The sequence below is a fragment of the Oncorhynchus clarkii genome, chromosome 7 (assembly GCF_045791955.1).
Source record: "Oncorhynchus clarkii lewisi isolate Uvic-CL-2024 chromosome 7, UVic_Ocla_1.0, whole genome shotgun sequence".
In the NCBI taxonomy this organism is placed as follows: Eukaryota; Metazoa; Chordata; class Actinopteri; order Salmoniformes; family Salmonidae; genus Oncorhynchus; species Oncorhynchus clarkii.
The window spans coordinates 43273791-43300595 of record NC_092153.1 but is presented as its reverse complement, the minus strand read 5'-3'; the positions used below and the strand labels follow the sequence as shown (position 1 = coordinate 43300595).

The 26805-nt window shown below is 45.1% G+C and overlaps 1 protein-coding gene across 2 annotated transcripts in view; it reads right to left on the bottom strand.

Annotated features, from left to right (window-relative positions):
• LOC139413343 (E3 ubiquitin-protein ligase PDZRN3-B-like) overlaps positions 1–26805 on the bottom strand; it is a 126848-nt gene that overhangs the window by 9262 nt on the left and 90781 nt on the right. Inside the window, exon 1 of one of the 2 annotated variants that reach the window (XM_071160589.1) lies at positions 16245–16504. The exons of the other annotated variant lie outside the window; for it this stretch is intronic. Within the exon in view, the coding sequence (XP_071016690.1) occupies positions 16245–16313 (69 nt within the window). The 5' untranslated portion in view covers positions 16314–16504. Of the gene's footprint in view, positions 1–16244; positions 16505–26805 lie in introns of those variants that run through there. 2 annotated transcript variants of the gene reach the window in all.

The window sequence follows — 26805 nt, the reverse complement described above, 5'->3', positions numbered from 1 at the left end:
AAGGCAGCGACCCGGAGACAATGCCAGACCCCCTCCCGGAGAGCCCAGAGAATCCCGCCTCAGCGCCCTCAATGGGGGAAGTCCCCTCCAAGGCAGGAAGGGGGTCCCACAGCCCTCATTCACCACCACACTCACCTCTGACATGGCACTGCCCAGTGCACTAAGTAAGACACGTAGTATTCACAAACACAATATGCACAGCTCGCTATATCGCTGTCCATGCAAAACCATGTGCCTTCATAACCCTCCATCTTCACAGAGCCTAAGCATTCACATTCGGTTGTTGAAATTGAATCACTGAATACTGTCAAACAGTAATGAACTGAACCACTGAATATTGTCAAACAGTAATGAACAGTATTTCAAGATTTGTTATCAGTTAAAATCGACATACTTCTAAAATGTTATCAGCTGTGACGTTTGCGTCAGCATTATGCCAAGCTTTAGAAAGCAGCAGTGAGTGACATGTAGAAATGACTATGTAAACCTTTTGTACAGCCCTCCCTCAGTGAAGGGTCTCGTCAATCCAATTTTACTGACAAGAGGGCAACGAGCTCAGCTCTAGAATAGTAATGAGGTCTGAATGAGATGCCTGGTGTATTTGTGACTGTCCAGACAGACGGAGTTACTTTGTCACGCCTTTCCTTCCATTAAGACAACACATCAGATCGCTGGCTCAGACTCGAGTTTTGGAAGAAGTGGGACTTGGTATGCTACATAGAAGACTAAATGTTCTGCATTTTGACATTGGTCATAAAATGAGCTGTATCTTTTAATGTTGGACCTCAGACATTTATTTATTATTTTACCTTTATTTTACTAGGCAAGTCAGTTAAGAACAAATTCTTATTTTCAATGACGGCCTAGGAACAGTGGGTTTACTGCCTGTTCAGGGGCAGAACGACAGATTTGTACCTTGTCAGCTCAGGGAATTGAACTTGCAACCTTCCGGTTCCTAGTCCAACGCTCTAACCACTAGGCTACTCTGTTAAGCCCAGACATGTGTCCACGTCCTGGAGGTAATGAGGAACTCAAATGGAAAGCCCAGCCTTCCCTTATCCTCACTCAACCTCCCTCCATCGCCACACACCGCTAGAATGCAAATCAGGTCCAGATTAAGACTTTGGCATGAAGGCAGCAGGTAGGTGTGTGTGTATCAGCCTCTCCCTGATTGCTGACCTGCTGCCAAAATAGGCTTATCTGTCTGTTTGCGAGAACAGTAACTTTCCTTCTGGCACAAGGCTGTAGCCTTCAAGTCATGTGGGGAAAAAAACATCAACAGTGCCAATTTGGAGGTGTATTGTTTGCTATCTTCAAAGGCCTACACATTTGAGCCAAGTCATACAATGCAACATGTTACATTTGTCTGTGCTATAGGGCCTCTTCTCACTCTGAGAGATTGCCTAGAGATTGAGGAAATTCCCCTCGGCTAGACCTTTTACCGGAATGTAAACTTGCGAACTTGTCACGTCTCGACATCTCCCTCCGGAGGTCCTGCACGACACTCGCCCGACAGGTGTCCTCCTCCAAGCAGGGCAGTGTAAAAATGAAGTCTTGTTAAGCCCAACAAAAAACGTAATAGCAGAGCATTGTTTTTGAAACAGCGGAAATGTATAGGTATATTTCTTATATTAGACTTGTTTAATTGAGTTTTTAGCTGAAATTGCAGTAAAAGCCGGTTACTCCGAAATTGACGCTGCCACTTTAAGGGAATATCAGAACACAATAAATGTTTTCAATGCAAAACCAAGCAGGAATGCAAGCAGCAACTACACCGTGAATTAACAACTTTTTCAGTCACATTTTTTTTTCTTCATGTAATGATTTGCATGATATTGATGAAATGAAGCATGGTTTGTTCTAAGCAATCTAGCAATGGTTCCGCTATCGTTGGCTGAAGTTAGTCAGTTAGCTAGTACGTTAGCTGTGAGGAGGATGCAGACATTGTGTTTAGCTTGCTATCTACAGGTAACTGCCAAAATAAAGGAAACACTTGAGTAAATGAGGAACACAAAGTATATTGAAAGCAGATTGTTTCCACACAGGTGTGGTTCCCAAGTTAATGAAGCAATACATATCCCATCATGCTTAGGGGTAAGGTATAAAAATGCCCAGATGCATGAAGCTGTTCTGGTGGCTCGTGGTGGCCCAACACCCTATTAAGAGACGTTGTGTTGGTTTTTTCCTTTATTTTGGCAGTTTCCTGTAGTTATGTATAATATGAACAACACTGTATGATAACGTTACTGTACATTTACATTCATATGAGGGGGTAAGCCTTCATTTTTCTCTATGATGACGTTACTTGATGAAGCAAATGTTGTTAGCTAACATTAGCTTGCTAGCTAGCAGCTGTGAAACTTAAGCTGTTATTGCAGCTAAATTAATGAGTTTATGGAGGAGAAAATAAACCATTTCAATGTCTGCTTGTGAATGTTTCCATTTTTCAAGAGTGTAATATGGTTTTGTTGCATTAATCAAGAGTTTCTCGCATAGCTAGTTGAACAGTAGTTTGCATGTTTACTGGCCAGTGGATAATGTGATATTTACGGTACATTTGATCTGCGAAGCAAGAATGTCACCCGTACTCTCTCTCTCGGCACAGAACATTCAATTGCTAATGCAAACTGAAAGGTTTATGTACATGTTATGTGTATTTTGTCCCAATGCCTCTCTTCTAACTTGTGTCTATCTGAATAAGCTTCTAGTTGTTCAAACTCCAACAACTCCTTTTTAAAAGAAGAGTACGTCATTAAAGACAGACTCCTTCTTGTCATTTTGATGAAGCAGACAGTGAGGTGAATGGAGTGGAAACTGCCAGGCAAAAGAAGTTGCCTTTCAACAGTGGGAAGGCAGGAAAGCCCTGGGAACCTCAGTCTATAGACACTTGTTCATAAGGGACCATGAGTGGCGATTGCTTCTCTCGCTCTCTAAAGTCTCTCTTTATGGTCCGATACACTTCTTAAGCAAATTCTTCAAAGTCTGCATTTTTCTGAAAACAGAGAGAGAGGAGGGCTGATGTGATAGAGAGAGTGAATGGAGGCTTGAGAGCTTAGTTTCAGGGGGCCTATAGCTGCTTGAGTGGAAGCGGGAGCGTTCCCAGTGTGGGTCAACCACAGTTAATACCTCTTTTATTTAACATTGAACCATTTTTTCAACAAAAAAAAAGCAGTACGAATTGAAGAGCTTGGTAATGGTCTCTCTCAGAGTGTGCGCGGCTTGTGTGTGTTTAATTCTTTTGACTGACTGTGGGGAAAGTCTTACCACACTCCGACAGTTAAAAACACAGCAGTCTTTATTTACTGCAGCAGGCAGGCTTACGGAGGATTACAGAACAAATAGCGAGAAACTTAATGCCGCTAATAAGCACGGCGGGCTGAGAAAGACACTACTGTTGCTGTCTCCTAATCTGATTTAAGCATGGGACATTCTGTTATCCACAGCAGATCGGTAAAATACTCAGAATCACTTCCTTCAGGCATTCTGCTGCCTTCCTCTGTCTTAATGAGCTCAGCGTCAGGTGCTAATCAAGAAAAATGGGCTTTCCTAGTTTCTCACACTAATGGAACCAGCATTATATTTACATTTGACCGTTGTCATTTAGCAGACACTCTTATCCAGAGCGACTTAGTGCATTTGTCTTAAGATACTCTAGCTAGGTGAGACAGACACATTTCACAGTCTTAAGTACATGTTTCCTTAATAAAGTAGTCCGTGCTAGTAGAAAAAGACAAGTGGGAGTGTTAGTGGGGGTTTTTTGGGGGGGGGAGCTTGTTCCACCATTTGGCTGCCAGGGCAGTGAAGAGATTTGACTGGGATGAGTGGGGGGGGGTCCAAAAGCCCAGAGTTGAAAGAACGGAGTGCTCAGGTTGGGGCACATTTCACTTGCAATTTGAACAATAGTTTTAACTTAGAAGATGACTGAGAACTGCTATGAACCAGGCTGTGCTGCCTGGCATCCACTTACAGTGGTCAGGATTGTTAAGAGAATACTGGTTGGAATATGTTCAAAGATTCATCCACCAAAACTGGGGAATATATACACCACTGTTCAAAAGTCTGGGGTCACTTAGAAATGTCCTTGTTTTTGAAAGAAAAGACAATCTGTTGCCCATTAAAATAACATCAAATTGATCACAAATACAGTGTAGACATTGTTAATGTTGTACTATTGTAGCTGGAAACGGCAGATTTGTTTTATGGAACATCTACATAGGCGTACAGAGGCCCATTATTAGCAACCATCACTCCAAGTTTATCATTTTAGAAAGGCCAATTGATCATTAGAAAACCATTTTGCAATTATGTTAACCCAGCTGCAAACTGTTATTTTGATTAAAGAAGCAATAAAACTGGCCATCTTTAGACTAGTTGAGTATCTGGAGCATCAGCATTTGTGGGTTCGATTACAGGCTCAAAATGGACAGAAACAAAGACCTCTCTTCTGAAACTCATCAGTCTATTCTTGTTCTGAGAAATGAAGGATATTCCATGAGAGAAATTGCCAAGAAACTGAAGGTCTCATACAACGCTGTGTACTACTCCCTTCACAGAACAGCGCAAACTGGCTATAACCAGAAAGGAAAGAGGAGTGGGAGGCCCCGGTGCACAACTGAGCAAGAGGACAAGTACATTAGAGTGTCTAGAAACAGACGCCTCACATGTCCTCAACTGGCAGCTTCATTAAATAGTACCCGCAAAACACCACCAGCCTTCTAGGCAGAGTTGCAAAGAAAAAGCCATATCTCAGACTGGCCAATAAAAATAAAAGATTAAGACGGGCAAAAGAACACAGACATTGGACAGAGAACTCTTCCTAAAAGGCCAGCATCCAGGAGTCGCCTCTTCACTGTTGCCATTGGAACACAGGAGTGATGATTGCTGATAATGGGCCTCTGTACGCCTATGTAGATATTCCATTAAAAAACACCTGCCGTTTCCAGCTACAATAGGCTTTTACAACATTAACAATGTCTACACTGTATTTCTGATCAATTTGATATTATTTTAATGGACAAAAAAAAAATGCTTTTCTTTCAAAGACATTTTTAAGTGACCACAAACTTTTGAACGGTAGTGTACATCGTCAGTCACATGTTTCATTAGGAAATGTGTTAATAATGTACCCACAATAACAATCCAGACAACCCAAAACCCTGGATGAACGGAGATATCCGTACAAAGCTGAGAGCCTCCCAGACAAGCTCAACACATTCTATGCTCGCTTCGAGGTAGACAATACCGAGCCATCCACGAAGACTCTCGCTGCTCCATACAACCAGGTGATTCCGCTCTCCGAGGCTGACGTGAGGAAAACTCCAGATGGCATCCCTTGTCATGCGTCTTCAGAGTGTGTGCTGACCAGCTGGCGGTGTGCTCAACCTGTCCCAGGCTGTAGTCCCCCACCTGCTTTAAGGATACCACCATCGTCCCAGTAACCAATAAAAACAAGGTGACATGCCCAAATGACTCACCCTGTCACGCTCACTTTAGAGTGTAGGAGTGCTTCGAGAGGTTGGTCATGGCCCACATCAAGGCCATCATGCCAGGCACACTGGACCCACTCCTAAACATTAAGAACGTCTGCTCGTTCCATGGCATAGACTGACCAAGGTGAATCCAGGTCAATCCCTTATTGATGTCACTTGTTAAATCCACTTCAAATCAGTGGAGATCATTTTTAAGCCTTGAGACATGGATTGTGTATGGTACACATACACAATCCATGTCTCAAGGCTTAAAAATGATGGAAGTAAGAGCCAGTCGCACTGGTTTGTGTCAAGAATTGCAACGCTGCTTGTTTTTTTTTCACACTCAACAGTGTCCTGTGTGTATCAAGAGTGGTCCACCACCCAAAGGACATCCAGCCAACTTGAGAGGGAGGCATTGGAGTTGCGCCAACAACATCCCTGTGGAACGCTTTCGACACCTTGTAGGGTCCATGCCTAGGCCCATTGAGGCTGTTCTGAGGGCAAATGTTGTACTATAAATTGTGCCTTCCTGTATTATACTTATGCCAGAATGTATTATTCTATTCTACTGCCATTTACTTTATATTCATATGTTTTCTTATTGTTGTTGCATTGTCGAGAAGGAACCCGCAAGAACATTTTTTGTTGGATGATGTTTACCATGCGTATCCCGTACATAAGACTAATAAAAACTTGATATAACATCTGAATGTGAGGTAGAGTCTGCGCGTTATCCTCATGGTTGCCTCTATCTGGTTCTCCACAGTGAGGGCAGGGGATGGAGACAAAAGGGGAGCGAGGGCTCGACCCAGTGGGGTACTAATCACCGGCAGTGGGGCTGAGACCCAGGGCTCTGTCACCCTTCATTAGCGCTCTTATCTCACTCCGCTGGCCCACAATCACCCAGTCTCAGAGCTGCAGCCAGCCAGGCAGCGCAGCAGCACACAGGCTCATTTCTCCACACACCCTCTGTGAGGACTGACAGCAGATCCTATTTTATTCCAGCAGGCAGCAGCTCCATGTCTGTTAGCGCTACCATCATTTACTCAGGACGGCACCATCACAGATATAGTAGTCTCACTAATATGTAGAGCCAGTAGAAACAGCTGCTGTGTGTGTGTAACCTAGGGCTTCCTCTCTCAATCATCTCAGAAAGCTCCCCCCATCCGCAATCAAGCACACATACTGTGGTAGACAGACGGACACACGTTACAAACACAGCCAATCAAAATAGACGTTCAAATGACAGTGACTGGTGGCACCAAGCGGACTCCTGCAGGGATCTCAGCAGGGCTCGGGGCATCGTCAGCTCCTCATCTCCACACAGGGATCATAGCTCTGGGTCTCAGGTGGCCCCACAAGTCACAGTAAAACACACTCTGGTCACCACATTAACACTTAGCACCAGGGGCCTGAATGTAGCATGGGACAGTGATGGGCTCCCGGTGAATAGCAGCTCAGGGAGGGCCCTTCCTGCCTCCACATCATAATGAGCCTCCATCATCTGCATTAAAATGTCCCCCGCCACTTAAAACCCTTCCTTCTGTCTTTTCAGATGTCTTCTTCATGATGGTATATTGCAGACAGACACAGGGGACAGATTGGTGCATTCACATGGTAGGCCTACATGCACACAGATGATTTGTTTGGTTCTCTCTTAATCATGTCCTATCAATATCAAATACATGACTGGTCTCTGGCTTTGTGCATAAGGCCCCAATGAAGGAGCTGTGTAACTGTAAATGAATAGCAACCACCCCCACATAGCACAGGAATGGGTTTTGTTTGGATAAATTAATGCAAATCAAAGAACACTAGAACATTTCCCTGATAGCAAGAGGTGAAGCTACCAAATGCATTATCACGAGTCTGAATAGTCTATAGGTCTACAGTTGTGGCCAAAAGTTTTGAGAATGACACAAATATTAATTTCCACAAAGTTTGCTGCCTCAGTGTCTTTAGATATTTTTGTCAGATGTTACTATGGAATACTGAAGCATTATTACAAGCATTTCATAAGTGTCAAAGGCTTTTATTGACAATTACATGAAGTTGATGCAAAGAGTATTTGCAGTGTTGACCCTTCTTTTTCAAAACCTCTGCAATCCGCCCTGGCATGCTGTCAATTAACTTCTGGGCCAAACTGATGGCAGCCCATTCTTGCATAATCAATGCTTGGAGTTTTGTTTGTCCACCCGCCTCTCGAGGATTGACCACAAGTTCTCAATGGGATTAAGGTCTGGGGAGTTTCCCGATGTTTTGTTCCCCGAGCCACTTAGTTATCACTTTTGCCTTATGGCAAGGTGCTCCATCATGCTGGAAAAGCAATTGTTCGTCACCAAACTGTTCCTGGATGGTTGGGAGAAGTTGCTCTCGGGGGATGTGTTGGTACCATCTTTATCCATGGCTGTGTTCTTAGGCAAAATTGTGAGTGAGCTCACTCCCTTGGCTGAGAAGCAACCCCACACATGAATGGTCTCAAGATGCTTTACTGTTGGCATGACACAGGACTGATGGTAGCGCTCAAGCTTTTTTACGGATGCCCCAAACAATCGGAAAGGGGATTCATCAGAGAAAATGACTTTACCCCAGTCCTCAGCAGTCCAATCCCTGTACCTTTTGCAGAATATCAGTCTGTCCCTGATGTTTTTCCTGGAGAGAAGTGGCTTCTTTGCTGCCCTTCTTGACACCAGGCCATCCTCCAAAAGTCTTCACCTCACTGTGCGTGCAGATGCACTCACACCTGCCTGCTGCCATTCCTGAGCAAGCTCTGTACTGGTGGTACCCCGATCCCGCAGCTGAATCAACTTTAGGAGATGGTCCTGGCGCTTGCTGAACTTTCTTGGGCGCCCTGAAGCCTTAGTCACAACAATTGACCCGCTCTCCTTGAAGTTCTTGATAATCCGATAAATGGTTGATTTAGGTGCAATCTTACTGGCAGCAATATTCTTGCCTGTGAAGCCCCTTTTTGTGCAAAGCAATGATGACGGCACGTGTTTCCTTGCAGGTAACCATGTTTGACAGAGGAAGAACAATGATTCCAAGCACCACCCTCCTTTTGAAGCTTCCAGTCTGATATGCAAACTCAATCAGCATGACAGAGTGATCTCCAGCCTTGTCCTCGTCAACACTCACACCTGTGTTAACGAGAGAATCACTGACATGATGTCAGCTGGTCCTTTTGTGGCAGGGCTGAAATGCAGTGGAAATGTTTTTTGGGTGATTCAGTTCATTTGCATGGCAAAGAGAGACTTTGCAATTAATTGCAATTAATCTGATCACTCTTCATAACAGTCTGGAGTATATGCAAATTGCCATCATACAAACTGAGGCAGCAGACTGTGAAAATTAATATTTGTGTAATTCTCAAAACTTTTGGCAATGACTGTACTGTACTGTTTATTGTTTTAAACAAGACAATATAGATCTCTAAGCGAAAAAAGATGGCTTATTCATGTTTATCGTCAAAGGAATGAGCGTTACACCGAGGCCTGTACTCAGGAGCGGGATCGATTTGGAGGTGTAGGGTCCGTCATGGTCTGGGGCTGTGTGTCACAGCATCATCGGACTGAGCTTGTTGTCATTGCAGGCAATCTCAACGCTGTGCGTTACAGGGAAGACATCCTCCTCCCTCATCCTGACATGACCCTCCAGCATGACAGTGCCACCAGCCATACTGCTCGTTCTGTGCGTGATTTCCTGCAAGACAGGAATGTCAGTGTTCTGCCATGGACAGCAAAGAACCCGGATCTCAATCTCATTGAGCACGTCTGGGACATGTTGGATCGGAGGGTGAGTGGTAGGCCCATTCCCCCCAGAAATGTCTAGGAACTTGCAGGTGCCATGGTGGAAGAGTGGGGTAACGTCTCACAGCAAGAACTGGCAAATCTGGTGCAGTCCATGAGGAGGAGATGCACTGCAGTACTTAATGCAGCTGGTGGCCACACCAGATACTGACTGTTATTTTTGATTTAGACCCCCCCATGTGTTCAGGGACACATTAGTTCATTTCTGTTAGTCACATGCCTGTGGAACTTGTTCAGTTTATGTCTCAGTTGTTGAATCTTATGTTCATTCAAAAATGTACACATGTTAAGTTTACTGAAAACAAACGCAGTTGAAACTGAGAGGATGTTTCTTTCTTTGCTGAGTTTATATCCGAAAATAGCATGCACACATGATAGAGGAAATATCATGTCCTCGTAAAAGGAACCGTCCCACCTGTCCGCCCGTCCTCCCACACAGTAACATCTGACCCCCATATCCATATGGGTCCAAATGATGATGTCTTTCTATTTCAGGAATCTGACGAATGATTGTGGCAAATGTAATAATCTTTGTGTCATTGGTATAACCTTCAGTGTTGTATTTCCATCTGCCTGGTAGAATGGGGCCAGAGACCAACCCATGTCACTCCTGGCTAAGTGAAGAATAATGCTTTACAATAACCACTCAAAAAGCAGCCAGCTACTGAACAAGTACACCATAGTGGGATTTCTGTGATACTGGCCCATATCCAAATAACCATACTAGCGTACTAAGTAGTTTTATAGTATGTGAAATTTCAACAAAAAACCCCACTATATATACACACAACAGTATGTGGAACCCATTCAAATGAGTGTATTTGGCTATTTAAGCCAAACCCATTGCTGACATGTGTATAAAATCAGGCACACAGCCATGCAATCTCCATGGTTTCCATGGCCGAGCAACCGCACACAAGCCTAAGATCACAATGCGCAATGCCAAGCGTCGGCTAGAGTGGTGTAAAGCTCGCCGCCTTGGACTCTGGAGCAGTGGAAACGCGTTCTCTGGAGTGGAGAACCATGCTTCACCATCTTGCATTCCAACGGACAAATCTGGGTTTGGCGGATGCCAGGAGAACGCTACCTGCCCCAATGCATAGTGCCAACTGAAAAAGTTTGGTGGAGGAAGAATAATGGTCTGGGGATGTTTTTCATGGTTCGGGCTAGGCCCCTTATATCCAGTGAAGGGAAATCTTAATGCTACAGCATATAATGACATTCTAGATGATTCTGTACTTCCAACTTTGTGGCAACAGTTTGGGGAAGGCCCTTTCTTGTTTCATTATGGCAATGTCCTCCTGCACAAAGCGAGGTCCATACAGAAATGGTTTGTCGAGATCGGTGTGGAATAACTTGACTGGCCTGCACAGAGCCCTGACCTCAACCCCATCAAACATTTTTGGGATGAATTGGAACGCCGACTGCAAGCCAGGCCTAATCGCCCAACATCAGTGCCCGTCCTCACTAATGCTCTTGTGGATGAATGGAAGCATGTCCCCGCAGCAATGTTCCAACATCTAGTGGAAAGACTTCCAAGAAGAGTGGAGGCTGTTATAGCAGCAAAGGGGGGATCAACAATGATTTTTGAATGAGATGTTCGACGAGCAGGTGTCCAGTAATCCAAAGGCGGCATCTAATGCTCGATTGTGTTGACACCCGTCACATGTTCATTTGGGCACATCACTGCAATTTATCTGATTATCAGCTGCTGTCAAACACGGAAATGACGAGTGAATTATACTAGATCGAATGCCGAAATGCCGAGTATGTAGTTTAAGTACAGCATGTAGTACACTAGTACGGGTATTCGGACACGGCCACTGTGTATCAGAACAATGGGTGCACTTCCATGTACTTTTATCGTATCCTTCTTCTGTGGAGTGTTAGTGATTCTCCCTTTGTGTTTTGTGCATTGCATAACTTCTTTCAGAATGTGTTTGTTGCGTCTGTGTTGCTGTGTCTACATATAGCGTCTGTGTTGCTGTGTCTACATATGGTGTCTGTGCTCCTCAGTGCCGTCCTCGGCCTGAGGAAGGAGGGATCGGGGACAGGGGGATGGAGGATAGGAGAGACGGACGGGGGCTGGTGCGAGGAGGAGCACTCCCCCCAGTGGCTGCTAGCCACCTGCTCCAGTGTTGAACAGATGTGGAGGCGCACCAGGGTGAACCTGCCTCTTATTAAACAGTGTAGTGGGCTCCTCAGCGCAGCCTGCTTTGTCTGCCCACCCCGCCTCTGTCAAGCCTCATTACCAGGAGAGGGGGAGAGCCGTCCAGGAGCTCCACATGTCATGATGCTTTAATGACAGGGGTCCTGACAGTGGGGGGCTGGGGCCACGGTGGACAAATATTTTCATCTCATTCTCTTCCGTCAGGCTGAAGGAAGACGTCATGCTTAAAATGTCTTTGGCCAGTTTCATTTACATTTGATGAATATCAGAATACTTTGAAGTGGAAAATCTTGCTAGCAAATAACGGGTTCAATAGTATCTCCAACAGTTAGCTCCGATCACAAATGTATCAATCTCTTTCTTTACCCCCAAACTGTCCCTCTATAACGAGCACTGTAAACGACGGCACAGTAAAGCAGCAGTGACAACGTTGTTGAGGCCAACTCCAGTCTGGATCGGAGCTTAAATGGGGGGGCTTGTGTTGAAGCTCTCATTAAGTCCGGGGTCTTATACAAGACACAGACCGGCGCCGCGGCTATTACAGGCCACTTGTGGAGAGATTAGGAGCCGTGGGTCAGACAGGACTGTCACACAGAGTTTCCAGCGGCCCAACCATCAGTGCCCTGACAAAAGCAGCTGAGCTTGCATCTCTGCACGGCGCTTACCTTTGAAGAGTGAGCTTGGGGTTCAGGCCTGTTCCAGGGGGTCAAGTTTCTGTAGAGGGGACTGAGACAGTCCCTCCTCCCTCCCTACTGCTCCTAACCTGCCCTAATTATCTGGACTTCTTCTGCCTCCAGGACGCCGTTCACGCGGCTTACTAATACTCATTCCTTAACAGTGGCTTTTCAAAGGGTATCTTGATTGAAATCTTTGCCATAACCGATTCTCACTTCTGGCATACCAACAATCACTGTCACGGCAACCAACAATGATCGTCACGGCAACCAGCTATTGCTGATTCAGCAGGGATACCTGTTGAAATGCAATTCTTATTAGAGATAACACACTCACTAGATAGGAGACTCGTATCCATAACAGCAATGTTTTCCCTGTCTGGGAGCAGTAGGTGTGTGTAAACGGTGAGATGTACAGAGAGCAGCATTGATTGTTGTTCATCATTAAACCCTTAGGGAGCTGTGTGTGTGTGTGAGGGTAGAGTGGTGTGGGCAGTGGGCCAGGCAGCTTGATCAAGAGGATCTGTGTGTATCCCATCTCAGGGCTCACTGACACAGACAGACCTCCTTGATCTACCCTGATTTCTGTATACAACCATAGTCCCAGCCTCATTGGATTCATTTAACACGCATGCGGGCAAACACAAACCTACCCTTTTGAACTCTCCCATGAGGTGGCCACATGGCACGGGGCACTGTCGGCACACGCCTGCGAGAACTTGGGCAAGCGTGCAGAGCGCAGACAGACAGATGCACGCCTGCATGCACTCACACACACACACAAAGGCTAAAAGCGGTCTAATCCACGCATGAGGATGGTGGAGAAACTGGCAGTGAGAATGTTCACCCACACCCAACTTAACACAAGAGCGTGACAATGAAACAACCACGACAGGATGTTGTGACATTGTATTCTTTTTTTCTCCTAAAGGCATGCCGGCAGATTCACTTTTATTTCGACATTTTGTTCACCCTGTTCATTGGAAGCCTGGGCCACCCTCCCTGTCACAGTACAAGTTCTGTCCTGACAGGAAGTGACCTCACCTCAACCCTGGCCAAAGGCACACTCTTCAGGACAGTGAGTGAGTGACCAAAATAAATCTGCACAACAACACTTCCATGGTTTATGAGCCACCGTTCCTGCGGCCACAGACGTCACGAAGATCGTCATTATGTTCCCAATTAGAGCTGGTGGAGTAGCTGACGGCATGGCTAACAGGCCCTGGACCCTTAATGAGAACAGCTCTGCTCTCTCACCATCTGCTGATGGCTGCCAGAAATTGAGCCACACAAACTGGACGGGAGCAATGTCCACTCTTCTACTGCCCGCAGACAGAGAAAAACAGTTTTAATGTGCAAGGTTAATCAAATTGCCAAGCTTTTTTCCTTTCTGGCAATGTCACATTGAGATAATGCTTCATCTTTCAGCCAACAGAGTGGCTCGGAGAAACCAAGGCGGATAACATCGTTCTTTATTGTTTTATCATTCAAAGTCAAGGTGCATCAGTACAAAAAGATGTATCAAGTTGAATCGCATGATCTATGTGATCGGGGAGGAAGGAAGGGTTGCTGAATGGGCTTGTCCGAGGTTAGCTACCAGTGATGAATAGGGTTTGATGGGAAACACAGAGCAGCCGTGTCTACTCTGCCTGGCTCAGTCTGTTCAGGTGGCTCTCCCTCCTGGTAGGAGTAATGGGTAAGGCGGAGGGAGGGTGCCATAAGAGAAACAGTAGGATTCCGCCAGCTAACAGCCTGCCAATCAACAGTAATTGACAGGCAGAATAACAGCCTGGCTGTGGCTTAATAGGGAGAGGAACAAAGGGACATTGCCCTTCTATAGTACCATGTTCTTTTTTAAGGGGGGGGGGGGGGGGTAAATAGAGGAGAGGGGGCTTTCACATCAGCTGTTTGATTTACCAAAACCCAGAATCCACTTAGCATCACAAAAACATACCCCTTTCCTGCCTTTTAGTCATTCTGAAGCAGACCTGGAATGATCAAAGCAGGGTGATTTGCAGACCAAATACTGTCATCTCTCGCTAATGGGACGGAACAGAACATCTTTTTGGGGAATAATGAGGAAGATGCATACAGCGCTAGTTCGTACAGTAGCTTAATCTAAACCAGCCAACACGCAGCCTGCGACACTGCAGCACCTGTCTCACTAAACGGGCTTGTCATTGACGGTAATACGCTAGCAACACTCTTCCTCAAAACAACACGGAGGAAAACGAAAAGCGAGAAAACATTCCTTTGTTTCTTCTCACAAGACTAAAAACCAGCCTGTCAGAGTGAGACACTTGGAGCGTAAGCTTTGTCTGCTGACACACTGTCTAGCTGTGTTCTTATTAGTACATGTGCAGTGATAGTGCACACCTGCTTTTAGATGACTATAGTAGGCCTACTGTACGCGAAGAAAGACTGGGAAAAAGCATGCTTTGACTACAGGGAATGGTCATGTGTTTGATCTAAAGCACCCCCTTCTGGACAGAAATCAAACTACATGCTGAATGTCTGTCAAATCAAATCAAATTGTATTTGTCAGATGTGCTGAACACAACAGGGGTGGTAGACCTTACAGTGAGACGCTTACTCATAAATAGAGACGCTTACTCATAAATAATTAAAGAGCAGCAGTAAAATAACAATAGGCTTATATACAGGGGGTACCGGTACAGAGTCAATGTGCGGGGGCACCGGTTAGTCGAGGTAATTGAGGTAATATATGCATTTGGGTAGAGTTATTAAAGTGACTTATGCATAGAAAATAACAGAGAGTAGCAGCAGCGTAAGGGGGGGGGATGCAAACTGTCCAGGTAGCCACTTGATTAGATGTTCAGGAGTCATATGGCTTGGGGGTAGAAGCTGTTTAGAAGCCTCTTGGACCTAGACTTGGCGCTCCGGTACCGCTTGCCTTGCGGTAGCAGAGAGAACAGTCTATGACTAGGGCTGTCATCCCCATTCATTCTCTTTCCCATCATAACAAACATTTTAAAATGACAGTCAACTGAATTATAGTCCCTCACTGCTGGCTCGATCAACGTGTAATAAATTAAGTTCTTCTCACCCTTCGAGACAGAGTAACTACTGTTAATTAGCATAGTAGGTTAATCTGAGGACAGAAGGGATGTAATCGACCGACTGGACTTTGACGAGCCATATGGTTCCCCACTCTACCATTCCCCTTTATTCCTGGTTTTATCCCAGGCTGTACAATGTCCAAGTGATCTTTTTCAATGTTGGTGAATCAGAAGTGCCTTTCATCCTACAACAGGAAATCCCTGTGTGCTTGATGGGTACTAATACATTTATTTTCTGTCGGCTTTAACTTTTTCATTCAAATTAAGGCTGCTAAATATATAAACACTGGGACAAGGGATGATGCATTCCTCATTGTTAAATAAACTTGGTTGAAAACAACAAAAAACTACATTTGAATGAATCAAACACCTATACGACACCTCTTGTCTATTATCTCAGGAGAAAATGTGCCGACTGCGCATTATAGTGTTAAACATAAACCTAAAGTACGAGTCAACCAGGGGTTAAAGTCAGAAGTGGCTGAGTCAGCGGTCTGTTGACAATGAGGAGGTGGGTTGTGATCAGCACACACTAACAGACACATTCAGAGAGCTGTCAACTTCATCATCAGCCCTCCTTTAACTACACCTCCTCATCACCGCTCCCTGACCTCGCACGCAGAGTTCACACTATCCAGCCAGGCAGCAACAACACTCTACTCCCACCCTGTTAGTCAACCTGCCCTAAACACACTGGGATGAAACCAGCAGAGAAGCAAATGCAAAGAAAAAAAACACCAAACTACAAAACGCAAAGAAACCAAAATATACAACACCAGAGAAACACTTACAACCACAAACAGAAATATCCCAGCGAGTGAAGAAATCAGTTCGTACACAGATGTAAAGCATTTACATAGCAGTAGACAACGAAACGTCTGCATCCTACGTCCCTTTGCAGAACCTCTACACTTTCTGAGTTGACTTCTCGTATCAAATCAAATTGTGTGTGTCACATACACGTGTTTAGCAGATGTTATTGCGGTGATTTAACAGCCCTGAAAGTTCAGCCGTTCAGGAGAAGGCAGAAGTGGTTACAGTACCTGGCAGACCTCATAGAGTAGTTTGTATTGCTCCTCAGGCTTCTGCAGGGTACAGAGGCTGCATCCCATGGTGGAGGAATCTCACCATCCAGTCTCCCCCTCTAGTCAGCCAGGCAGGTTGTCTCTCTCTGGGCTACTGGCTCACATGGAGCTGATGAGCCACTGACCAGTCTGCTCTGTCTCCCACTCTCCAAGGAAATAGGTTTAGCTGGCAGGATTTATATGAAGGCTGCGCAGCCAGCCGTGCGCGTGCGTCTGTGAGTGTGTGTCTGAGTAGGAGTAAGCACGCTCTGCTCTCAGTCGGTCTTGCACTAACTCGCACGTACACTCCCCCACTCTCTGAGGCTCTTCCGCTCTGTTCTCAGCCTATATATACACACCCCCTCGTGCAAATTAAGCAGCCACTCACTGAATATTCATGAGGTACTGCCCCAATACGACTGGGGGAGGGGGGGTTAAAAGGGGGAGGAGTGGGGGTAACCACAGACTATGCCAGCTGAAGTTTCATTAATTAACAATCATTACATCTATTGTGTCGAGGACAAAGTGAGTGACATGGAGGCTTTTTGTAGTCGCTGCAAACAAACATGACTTCCTCTCCTGGGGCCAGGAGAGCTCGTCAGTCTTAACCCTTCCAGACATTACATCTGAATCATTCAGTGCGGTGACAATGACCGGGGTCCCATGTGCACAGAGCCACAAAGAGGCATCCATCTCCAATGTTGGATTAGACACAAAGTCCACAGAAACGCTCTATGAAAGAGGTTGAGATAAAACAAAGGAGACATAGAGGGAATTTTTCATGTCCCCGGTTCAATCATTTTTTCCCACCATGACCTTTGTCATATGCTTTCTCAGGATAAAGCCGAATTATTCTTTCCCATTTAATTATCTTAATGGGTGGGCCGACAGCCAAACAAACAGTCCAACAAAAAGAGATGACATGTTTACCCTAGCTTCCTAAAACTAGCTTCCTAAAGCTTCAGCCAATGGAGCAACTGATGGCAAGTGACATGCCATTCTCTGGGTCCTCGGTGGCGTCCCCATCCTAAGTCACAGGCTACCCTTTCCATCGCCTGAGCTGACAAAGGCTACGTCTCCAGTGTGGCAGACCTGGCATGGGCTCTGGTGCCCGCTCTGGTGCCACGCAGCCAACCAAGCCGTAATGCCAATTAGAGTTAGATAGTGGGGCGCCGGGTGGCCTTGTTCATTTCGACAATGAGGGGTGGCACGGACCTCCCAGAAACAGAATGCCCCTGTCTGAGTGGCGCTGCCGTAGCCCCTCCTCCTGTCCTTCCCTGCTCTGCTCACGCAATTAGTGACACATGGGCCCATCCAGCCTGATGTCACTTGGCAGTCAGAGATCATCCAGGCCTGTGCCTGGGAGTGCTGGGAAAATGGCACCGCTATGCTCACGTCAGTACACTGGCAAAGGTTAATAACACATCAAGGCAAATGATGTGATGAAGTGACAGATGATGTGATATGTGAACCAGAACATCACAGCCATCTACTTATTCTTGACACTTACCCCTGCTCTTACTTACACAGGGCCGTCATTCCTGCGTCTGTCAGACGTGGGGGTTATCACGAAAGGAAATATTATTTCAGACACTGGTCAACGGGGCCCCGTCCCATAACCCGTGTCTGCCCTGCTCTCATTCATAGAACATTTTTGGCTATAGATCCATACCTGTCTACATCACATGGCTGGTTGGGTCCCTAGGTGGTGGCTGGTGTTGATAGTGGTACATGAGCACAGCATTTCCTCAGGCCAGACGTTTCCACTGATCCCTATCTGTCTGTCGACGCTGCTTCCCTATCCCTATCCCCATCTGCTTCCCTCACCGCTGCCTCCCAGGCCTGCTCCACCATGGGCCGTGACACAGCTCCAATGGGATCCTCCTTCAAACCCCATCCTGTTCTCAATCTATAGGATCCAGCCAGGCTCCTTATCCATCTGCAGAGATTTAACCGCTTGGGGACTGTCTATGGATAATCTCTTATTCATAAATCCCAACACTTTTGGGCAGCACACATTAACAACAGAAACTATATGATAATATGACAGAGCTGATTATAGAGTCTTATTATAAGGAAAATCTGCCACGGGCAAACTGAAAGCTCCTTTTGCAGGAGCTGTTGTTATAAATTAGTCTTATTGTGTGGAGTCCAACAGCTTGTATAGTCCCAGTGGTCAGTGTGCTGATAAACAGGCTTTACGAGGGTGGATACTCAGTGTAGTCAATAATAATACATGGGATTCAAAGCTCCGTTCTAGAAACCCAAGGACACTGTGCAGCAAGAGAGTGAAAAACAAAACAAGGATAAGACAAAGGAAAAACGGCAATGAAAGCTACTTAGCTTAAGCTGTGGACCCCAGGAAGAGTAGAGTAGCTGCTAATGGGGATCCTAATAAACTAAGCTAGCGATTAAGAGCTAACCTAAACCGAGGGGAAAGCCAGACTGAACAAGTCGTTTTTTGGGGCTGTTTTTGAAGGTGATGATTAGAGTCAGAGTTGCGAGCGTCTGGGGTTCCAGAGTTTGATGGGCAGCGGCGCTGAAACCCCAGTCCCCTATCCAGGGCTATTCACTCTGGAGAATGAACCACATAGACTGACATAGAAACAATATGGATGGGACAAAGGAGCACGTAGACTTGATTTTTATGTAATTCATATTTTTTTCCACAAGGGATTGTGACAATGGAAATAATAGCCACGTCAGAGCACTGCATTAATCAAATGAGCAATTCATTTACAGTTGCTGTGAGAACAGTATACCCCCCACTGTGCATGGTGACGCTAAACATGAGCCTTTTTTGGGGGTTAAACAGGCTTCAAACAGCGTCTTGATATGTAGGCTCTGGAGAGGAGTCCAACACCAAGCCCCAGTCATTAGTGGCTCCTGCCTCGACACAGGAACCAGTAACAAGTAGGACCAAAAGGTAATGATGTCATGTGGCTTGTCACTGTAAACATTGGGGGGGTTGGATAGAGGAAGGGGGCAGAGGTTACCCATGTCCCCTCCCTCACTAGCTATGGGGTCTTCAAAAGTGTGGGTCCCTTGTGCTGTGTAGCTCCATGCTTGACTGGGTCATTCATATTCATGATGTCTCTGTAGCGCTCCGCTCTGCTGGGGTCCCACTGGGGCCAGTTTAACAGTTGTGTTTTTACGGAAAAAGAGGGATCAGCAGAGGAGCACTGCTGCTTGCCTGCGATGGGTCCGGGTTCGGAGTCCCTCGGTCTTCCACACATTCCCTCATTATCTGTCTATCTCTTACTTGTTCCCTGCAAGGCTCTCTCTCAAGATACATTTGGATTGAAGAGGCCAGAGATCACATAATATGCATGTACAGTATCTCCTGCAGTTCTTTCACATGTGAGGCTTACCCTGATTGGGTGTGTCCCTCCTCAGCCTATGTGCTGTAGGCGAAAGTTACCTCCATGCTACTATGAGCCACACGGATACAGGTGGCATGTATTTACAAGCGCCAGGCTGACAGCCGCTTAAACACCCGCTCAGCTCACACTAATTGAAGGTTTACTACAGGTGCACCAGGGTTAACAGTGTATGGCTGACCCCCTCTACAGTCTCAGTGCTGATCTGTTGCGGAGCTTTAACAGTGTTTCTGCTGCAGGGCACAGCAGCATCCCTGTAGATCTACCAGGGTCTCTTCACCATGCCACTGGGTTCATTGGAGATGACAACTCTGCTTTTTATCACGCAGCGCTGGAAAACGTCAAGCTATCAGTCTCTTTATCTGACAAATCGACTGGTCTTGCAACCTGGATGAGGTTTTTATGACCTGAGGAGATCAGAGAGAAACAGGGGGTTTAGCAGAATGTTGAGACTGGCTCTGTGGAAGTGATGACATGGCAACACGTGAAGGAAACAGGAGACGATGGCAGATGATGACAAGAGTCCAGTCCTTCTCACACTCCATAATGCTCTGTCCAGATGCCAGCAGAGGTGCTAGGAGGGGGGGTCCTATAGCGAATAAGAGACATCTAAATGAATAAATGGCTGATGTATTCAGTGTCACCTCCGTGCAGACAAGGCATGCCTGACCAGGCTGAGACTAGTCTGTGGCAGTCGAAAGGAGAGAGGGATCGTCATAATCCCACAGGTTCCCACAGCGGTGTGGCCCGTGATGGGGAGAGATTAGTGGCGTCTCCCCTGAGTTGACTTTGGCCATGGGGTCTGGGCTCTACACATCATCCCCTTAATCTGTAGAGGATATGTGAGAAGGAGGAACTGCCCCTCTCGGCTCTGGCTTTATGAATAATGGGGACACCAGGTGAACAGGTGTGAGGAGAAGAAGAAGTACAAGGAAGGTGAGGAAGAGTGAGAAGAGGGGGTACTTTAATAAGTTTCCCTCCTCAAAGGGAAAATCAGCAGTTGAAACAATAACTAACCTCCCCCCTCCCCCAGAGTTATGGAGGCAAGGACTTCCATGATATCAAAAATATAGTTTGAACCATGTTTTGATGCTATATAGTCACTATTACAGTGTTGGTTTACATTTACTTTTGTCTGCAAACATTGGAGTAACAGAAGCTTATATTTTGGTACGACAGTTGAACTAAGCTCCTGAGGCATTTCTAAGTTATATTCTTCAAGAATCAATGTGTACAACTAATACAGCTATACATCTAAAAATGGATGTAGCCACTACAGATTGCCCCTAAAAGCCAGGCCGTTAAGGCCTATGAGTGTGTGTGTGTCCAACCCTGGAACCCTAGTCTGTGCATAATTCATCAGACAGCTGTCAGTTCCACGTTGCTGGTGACTGTGATCCACAGATCCCCCACCAACAGAGGCCAGCACCAGGAATCACAGTCACCACAACTGTTTAATTAGAGGGAAGATGATGATGCCATCTTTCTGTCATTTGACTGGATTCATTCTGTGCATGGAGTAGAGGTCTTCATGGGTCCAACCTGGGTTGGGTCCAAAATTCTGTAGTTGACCCTTGGATCTGGGTCGGGTCCAAAATTCTGTAGTTGACCCTTGGATCTGGGTCAGGTCCCGTTTGGTGGCCACGGACCTTGGGTCTGTGTGAAAATATGTGAAATACCGACCGAACCCTGAAATAAGAAGGGTTTAGTTCCTAAACAACATAAGTAAAAAATGCACATAGTTTGAGTTTAATTATGTTACTGTGCAAAGCATGGAATTACGGCCATTTTGTAAAAAAGTTTGATTATAAAACAGAGCTCATCCACTCATTTAAGAGTTGTTTGGAAAAAGTAGCTGATTTGGAAACCTCCGAATCTGCTCTTTCCAATAGTATATAGAGATCAAAATGTCTTTCCTGAATGTGAATCTGTATATATATTAGGCTATCATAATGTGTTAGCCCTGAGTTATTGAAATAGCCTACCAAAATCTATTTAAATATCTGTGTACAACACACATACAGCAATCATCGTTGGCCATCACTGACTGTATCTACCATCCTAAAATCACCACATAAAAATCCTCCAATCTCAAGAATTTGGTCAACAGACAAGTAAATAAACCGATAAAATAAACAGACTTACGCAGCTTAGCTCTAGACCTAATACCAGTTGTTGGGAATGACATGGGAATGCCGACGGGAGACTCCTTCTTTCCGTAGCCTATTCAGAACAGATTTTGAATTGGAAGCTTGCTGCTGTTCAAACAGGCTACAGTGCCTTCAGAGAGTATTCGTACCCCTTGACTTACTCCACATTTTGTTGTGTTACAACCAGAATTCAAAATTGATTAAATGTATTGTTTTCTCACCCATCTATGTTATTAGAAAATACATGTTAGAATCACCTTTGGCAGCAATTACAGCTGCGAGTCGTTCTGGGTAAGTCTAAGAGCTTACCAGGATTGTACAATATTTGCACATTATTATTTTTAATCTCTTCAAGGTCTGTCCAGTTAGTTGTTGATTATTGCTAGACAGACTTTTTTTACTATATTGAAAACATGTAGGTATATGATCACACTGGTAATTGATCATTTGTTTTATTACTCGTGAGGCACAGCTTCTTTTTTTTACTGGACTGATGGCCTACATCTGACGGTCAGTCTGAGGGAGGGAGCAGCAGCGAGGCTCACCGTCACTCCTCCCTCCCACCACTAAGAAACGGGGGCATAATCTTCCAGCTGATGGCAAAGAACTTACAGTTGAAGTCGGAAGTTTACATACACCTTAGCCAAATACATTTCAACTCAGTTTTCACAATTCTTGACATTTAATCCTTGTAACAATTCCCTGTTTTGGGTCAGTTAGGATTCACCACTTTGTTTTAAGAAGAGATAATGATTTATTTCAGCTTTTATTTTTTTCATCACATTCCCAGTGGGTCAGAAGTTTACATACACTCAATTAGTATTTGGTAGCATTGCCTTTAAATTGTTTAACTTGGGTCAAATGTTTCAGGTTGCCTTCCACAAGCTTCCCACAATAAGTTGGGTGAACTTTGGCCCATTCCTCCTCACAGAGCAGGTGTAACTGAGTCAGGTTTGTAGGCCTCCTTGCTCGCACACGGTTTTTCAGTTCTGTCCACACATCTTCTATAGGATTGAGGTCAGGGCCTTGTTTTGGCCACTCCAATACTGTGACTTTGTTGTCCTTAAGTCATTTTGCCACAACTTTGGAAGTATGCTTGGGGTCATTGTCCATTTGGAAGACCCATTTGTGACCAAGCTTTAACTTCCTCGCTGATGTCTTGAGATGTTGTTTCAATATATCTACATAATTTTCCTGCCTCATGATGCCATCTATTTTGTGTGCACAACATGATGCTGCCACCCTCCTTCTTCACGGTTGGGATGGTGTTCTTCGGCTTGCTTTTTGATTTGCACTTTTCGCACCAAAGTACATTCATCTCCAGGAGACAGAACGCGTCTCCTTCCTGAGCGATGCGATGGCTGCATGGTCCCATGGTGTTTATACTTGCATACTATTGTTTATACAGATAAACGTGATACCTTCAGGCATTTGGAAATTGCTCCCAAGGATGAACCAGACTTGTGGAGGTCTACAATTTTTTTTTGAGGTTTGGCTGATTTGTTTTGATTTTCCAATGATGTCAAGCAAAGAGGCACTGAAGGTAGGCCTTGAAATACATCCACAGGTCCACCTCCAATTGACTCAAATTATGTCAATTAGCCTACCAGAAGCTTCTAAAGCCATGATATAATTTTCTGGAATTGTCCAAGCGGTTTAAAGGCACAGTCAACTTAGTGTATGTAAACTTCTGACCCACTGGAATTGTGATACAGTGAATCTAATTGAAATAATCTGTCTGTAAACAATTGTTGGAAAAATGACTTGTGTCATGCACAAAGGAGATGTCCTAACCAACTTGCCAAAACTATAGTTTGTTAACAAGAAATTTGTGGAGTGGTTGAAAGTGTATGTCAACCTAAGTGTATGTCAACTTCCGACTTCAACTGTAAGTCGCACTGCATTATTTCTGCCTCATGCACCAATTCATGTGGTTACTCCTATGACCAGAGAAGTGAAATATTCCTCAATATTAAAAAAGACAAGCCGCTAATAATAATAACGCAAGCATATGGAAACACTTTGCTGTACTCCATTGCAGCTGCAGTGCTGGTTGTAGCATGAGTGGAAGTAGGGAGAACACGCATTTTATAGCTTTGACAGTGCTGAATAACAACTTAGCCATGAACCTACTCATAAAAAAGCAGCTCTTCGCTGTATTCGCTGAGTCTCTCTCTAGCCATGGTTTTAAAAGTTTGGAAATCTCACAGTATCAACTTCGCTGTGCGTTCGAGAGCTATCGGATTGGCCAGCGGTAGGCCTATAGGTGCACTTGATTTGCTCTCTGGGCCTGCCGGGTAGGCGGAGATCTACTTTCACACGCATGAAATGGTTCAAAATGTGAACACTTTGCTTTCCCAGTGCTAGGGCTGCTGACTCAAGTGCAAAAAATAGGAACGCAAGGTTGACTACATCAATGTTGTTTTTTTACAGAAAGGTTTGGTGATCGACTAGGAATGCCTTGGAGATCAACCGGTTGGTGACCACCGCTGTCCAGTACGGTAGTTTAGTTGGCTTGGGAGAAAACAATGCATATGATAACTGTATCAATAACCAGATATGCCTTAACAAATATAACGTATAAATTAGGTTCCATTCATGGAGTACACAAACTAAGCCATATCCCTTAGCAACTGTAATGTGAAAAAGCCAAAGACATGTTTCTGAGATACCTTCCCACTCCCAGAGGAGTTAGAAAACCAAACAGCAACAGATAGCGTTTAAGTCTCAGCTCCTCTCCATATCACTGTTTGTCTTCCATTATGTATTCAGCAGGGTCTACCTTTGTATTTGCCATCTTGGGAAAACGGGAAAATGAAACAAAGTCGCTCTACAAAAAGGACAAAACCACCAAATGCCATATTTGATACGAAAATATCACATTCACTGCCAGACAGAAAAACAACAAATCCAACAGTTTCAGAGTTTGTTAGCTTTTTAAAAAATAAACAGTGTTCACACTGGAGAGTACAAGGCCCCAAGATCCTTCTAATAGAGTGACTTGGCAATAAGCTGCAGTCTGTCAGAGAGAGAGAGAGATGGGCGTTCACACAGGGGATCAAGATGGATTTGAATGTAAATAAATTGGTTGTGGTGATGACAGAGGGAATGGATTCTCCCTGGCCAGGGGGCTGACAGATCCAATATGACTCCAGCCCTGGCACGACTCCAACCCTCCAACTAACACAAGACCTCTGGTCCCACAAGAATTAACGGCCATAATAGGGCCACTAAAATCGCCACCTAACCTTTGCTACAAATATAAAGCCGGGCTGTCGATTGTCCTCAGCAAGGTATCATAAAACACTATTTTCAGCTAATTTTCCAAATGTCACGACATGCCTCGCGAAGGGAACTCATGCAGCTTGTCAACACAGTTATCAGGCGCGATAATCAAGGAGTTCATATTTCATCCCCATTGCCCCTCTCCTGTACTATGAGCAGAATAGAGGCCCGGTGCTACTGCTACAGTTAGGTGGGCAGTGGGGCACCTTGCAGCCTCCATAACCACAAGGACTCTCTCCTTCTCAGTTCTGGCCTGGACACTGACTCCTGTCACAAGCTCATTCCCAGACCCAAATCAGCATTCCTGGCTGTGTCGTTGTGTTTACAGCCAAGGTCGTGGAATGGACAGAGCTCAATCTCTTGGGTGTGGAATGAGACAGGACCACTGAGGGGCTGAATCGGCAGGTCTGTATCCCATGGTGACTGTCTGTCTCAGGGGCTGTGATGGAGAGTTATTGGACAGGTCCATGTTCAGGAGTCCATCTCATTACATTACAGTGCTCTCCCAAATGAAAGATCTGATTGAGGGGTGACCTCATCGACAGGTGAGTAACTGACATGACAGTGACATCACAGGCTAGGACAGAGAGTTCGGCTAACGACCAACAAGTCAACAATGACGAATGAGGACTGCTGCCGAAGTAGAGAAACAATATTGTTTTTCTACGTGCAAAGCTGCTTGTCTGTGTTACTTCACAAGATTTAATGAAATTGAAACATTAACTGGGCTAACTCAAAGACTGGGACAGTCAGTAAATCTTTAAATTAACGACCCCTCTCCCTGTTAGTCACTCAGCCAGCAGACGGACAGTGACCTCTGTGTGGCCTAGCTAGCAGTAGAGGGGATTTCCCATCCTCCCTGTTGAGTCACTGAGCAGTTTCAAAGTGAGGTAGATGTCCCTTCTCTTTAGACTGTTTTAATGTCTTTTAAAAAAAAAAAACTTTATATATCCAGGCGAGTCTGTTAAGGCAAATACATGATTTACAATAATGTCCTGAAATGTGTCATACCTGACCTACAGACACAATTGAACATCACCATGAATGGTGCCTGTACTGTACACAGGTTGAACACGCCACCAAACATACACCAACTTACAGTTTCTGCTTGGTCTCTCCACAGACAATCCTAGTTTCTATATTGGTTTGAAGAATGGAAAAGCATCTGGGACCAAATAGAACATTGGAAGGCAGAGAAGCTCATCCTTAACCTTGTCATCTTCAGGGCAGTCACACATGTAAAGAAAAGTCATTGTTTTATTCTCCATAGCTTTCCCTGAGGCGGGGAAATCATCACAGTTGCATTGAATAAAAGTATATCAAGTGAGCCCGGAGCTTTCTGAAGATGACCCATGGCAATCTGGTTTTGCGACGCGACTGATACCTCCCATAATGCATTGGATTAAACTACTGTACAGTAACAGGACACAAACCTTCTACCGTAACACATACTGTCACTGGCTAGACTTCATAGGGTTATTAAGTAAACCTTTTACATCATTTCTTGTGATACTTAGTATGATACTTTACGTGTTATCCTTTCCCAGTGATAGTCACATGGTGTAAGAACAGAGCTCTGGGACAAACAGTAACAGACTGGTCTATCTAATCCAGTCTCTCCACTTCTCCTCCCCATCCCGGACCCTCTATCTAAGCCCAGACCTGCCCTGACACATCTGTTCAGCACAATGCTAACATCGTTTGGCAGATAAGTGAATTCAATAA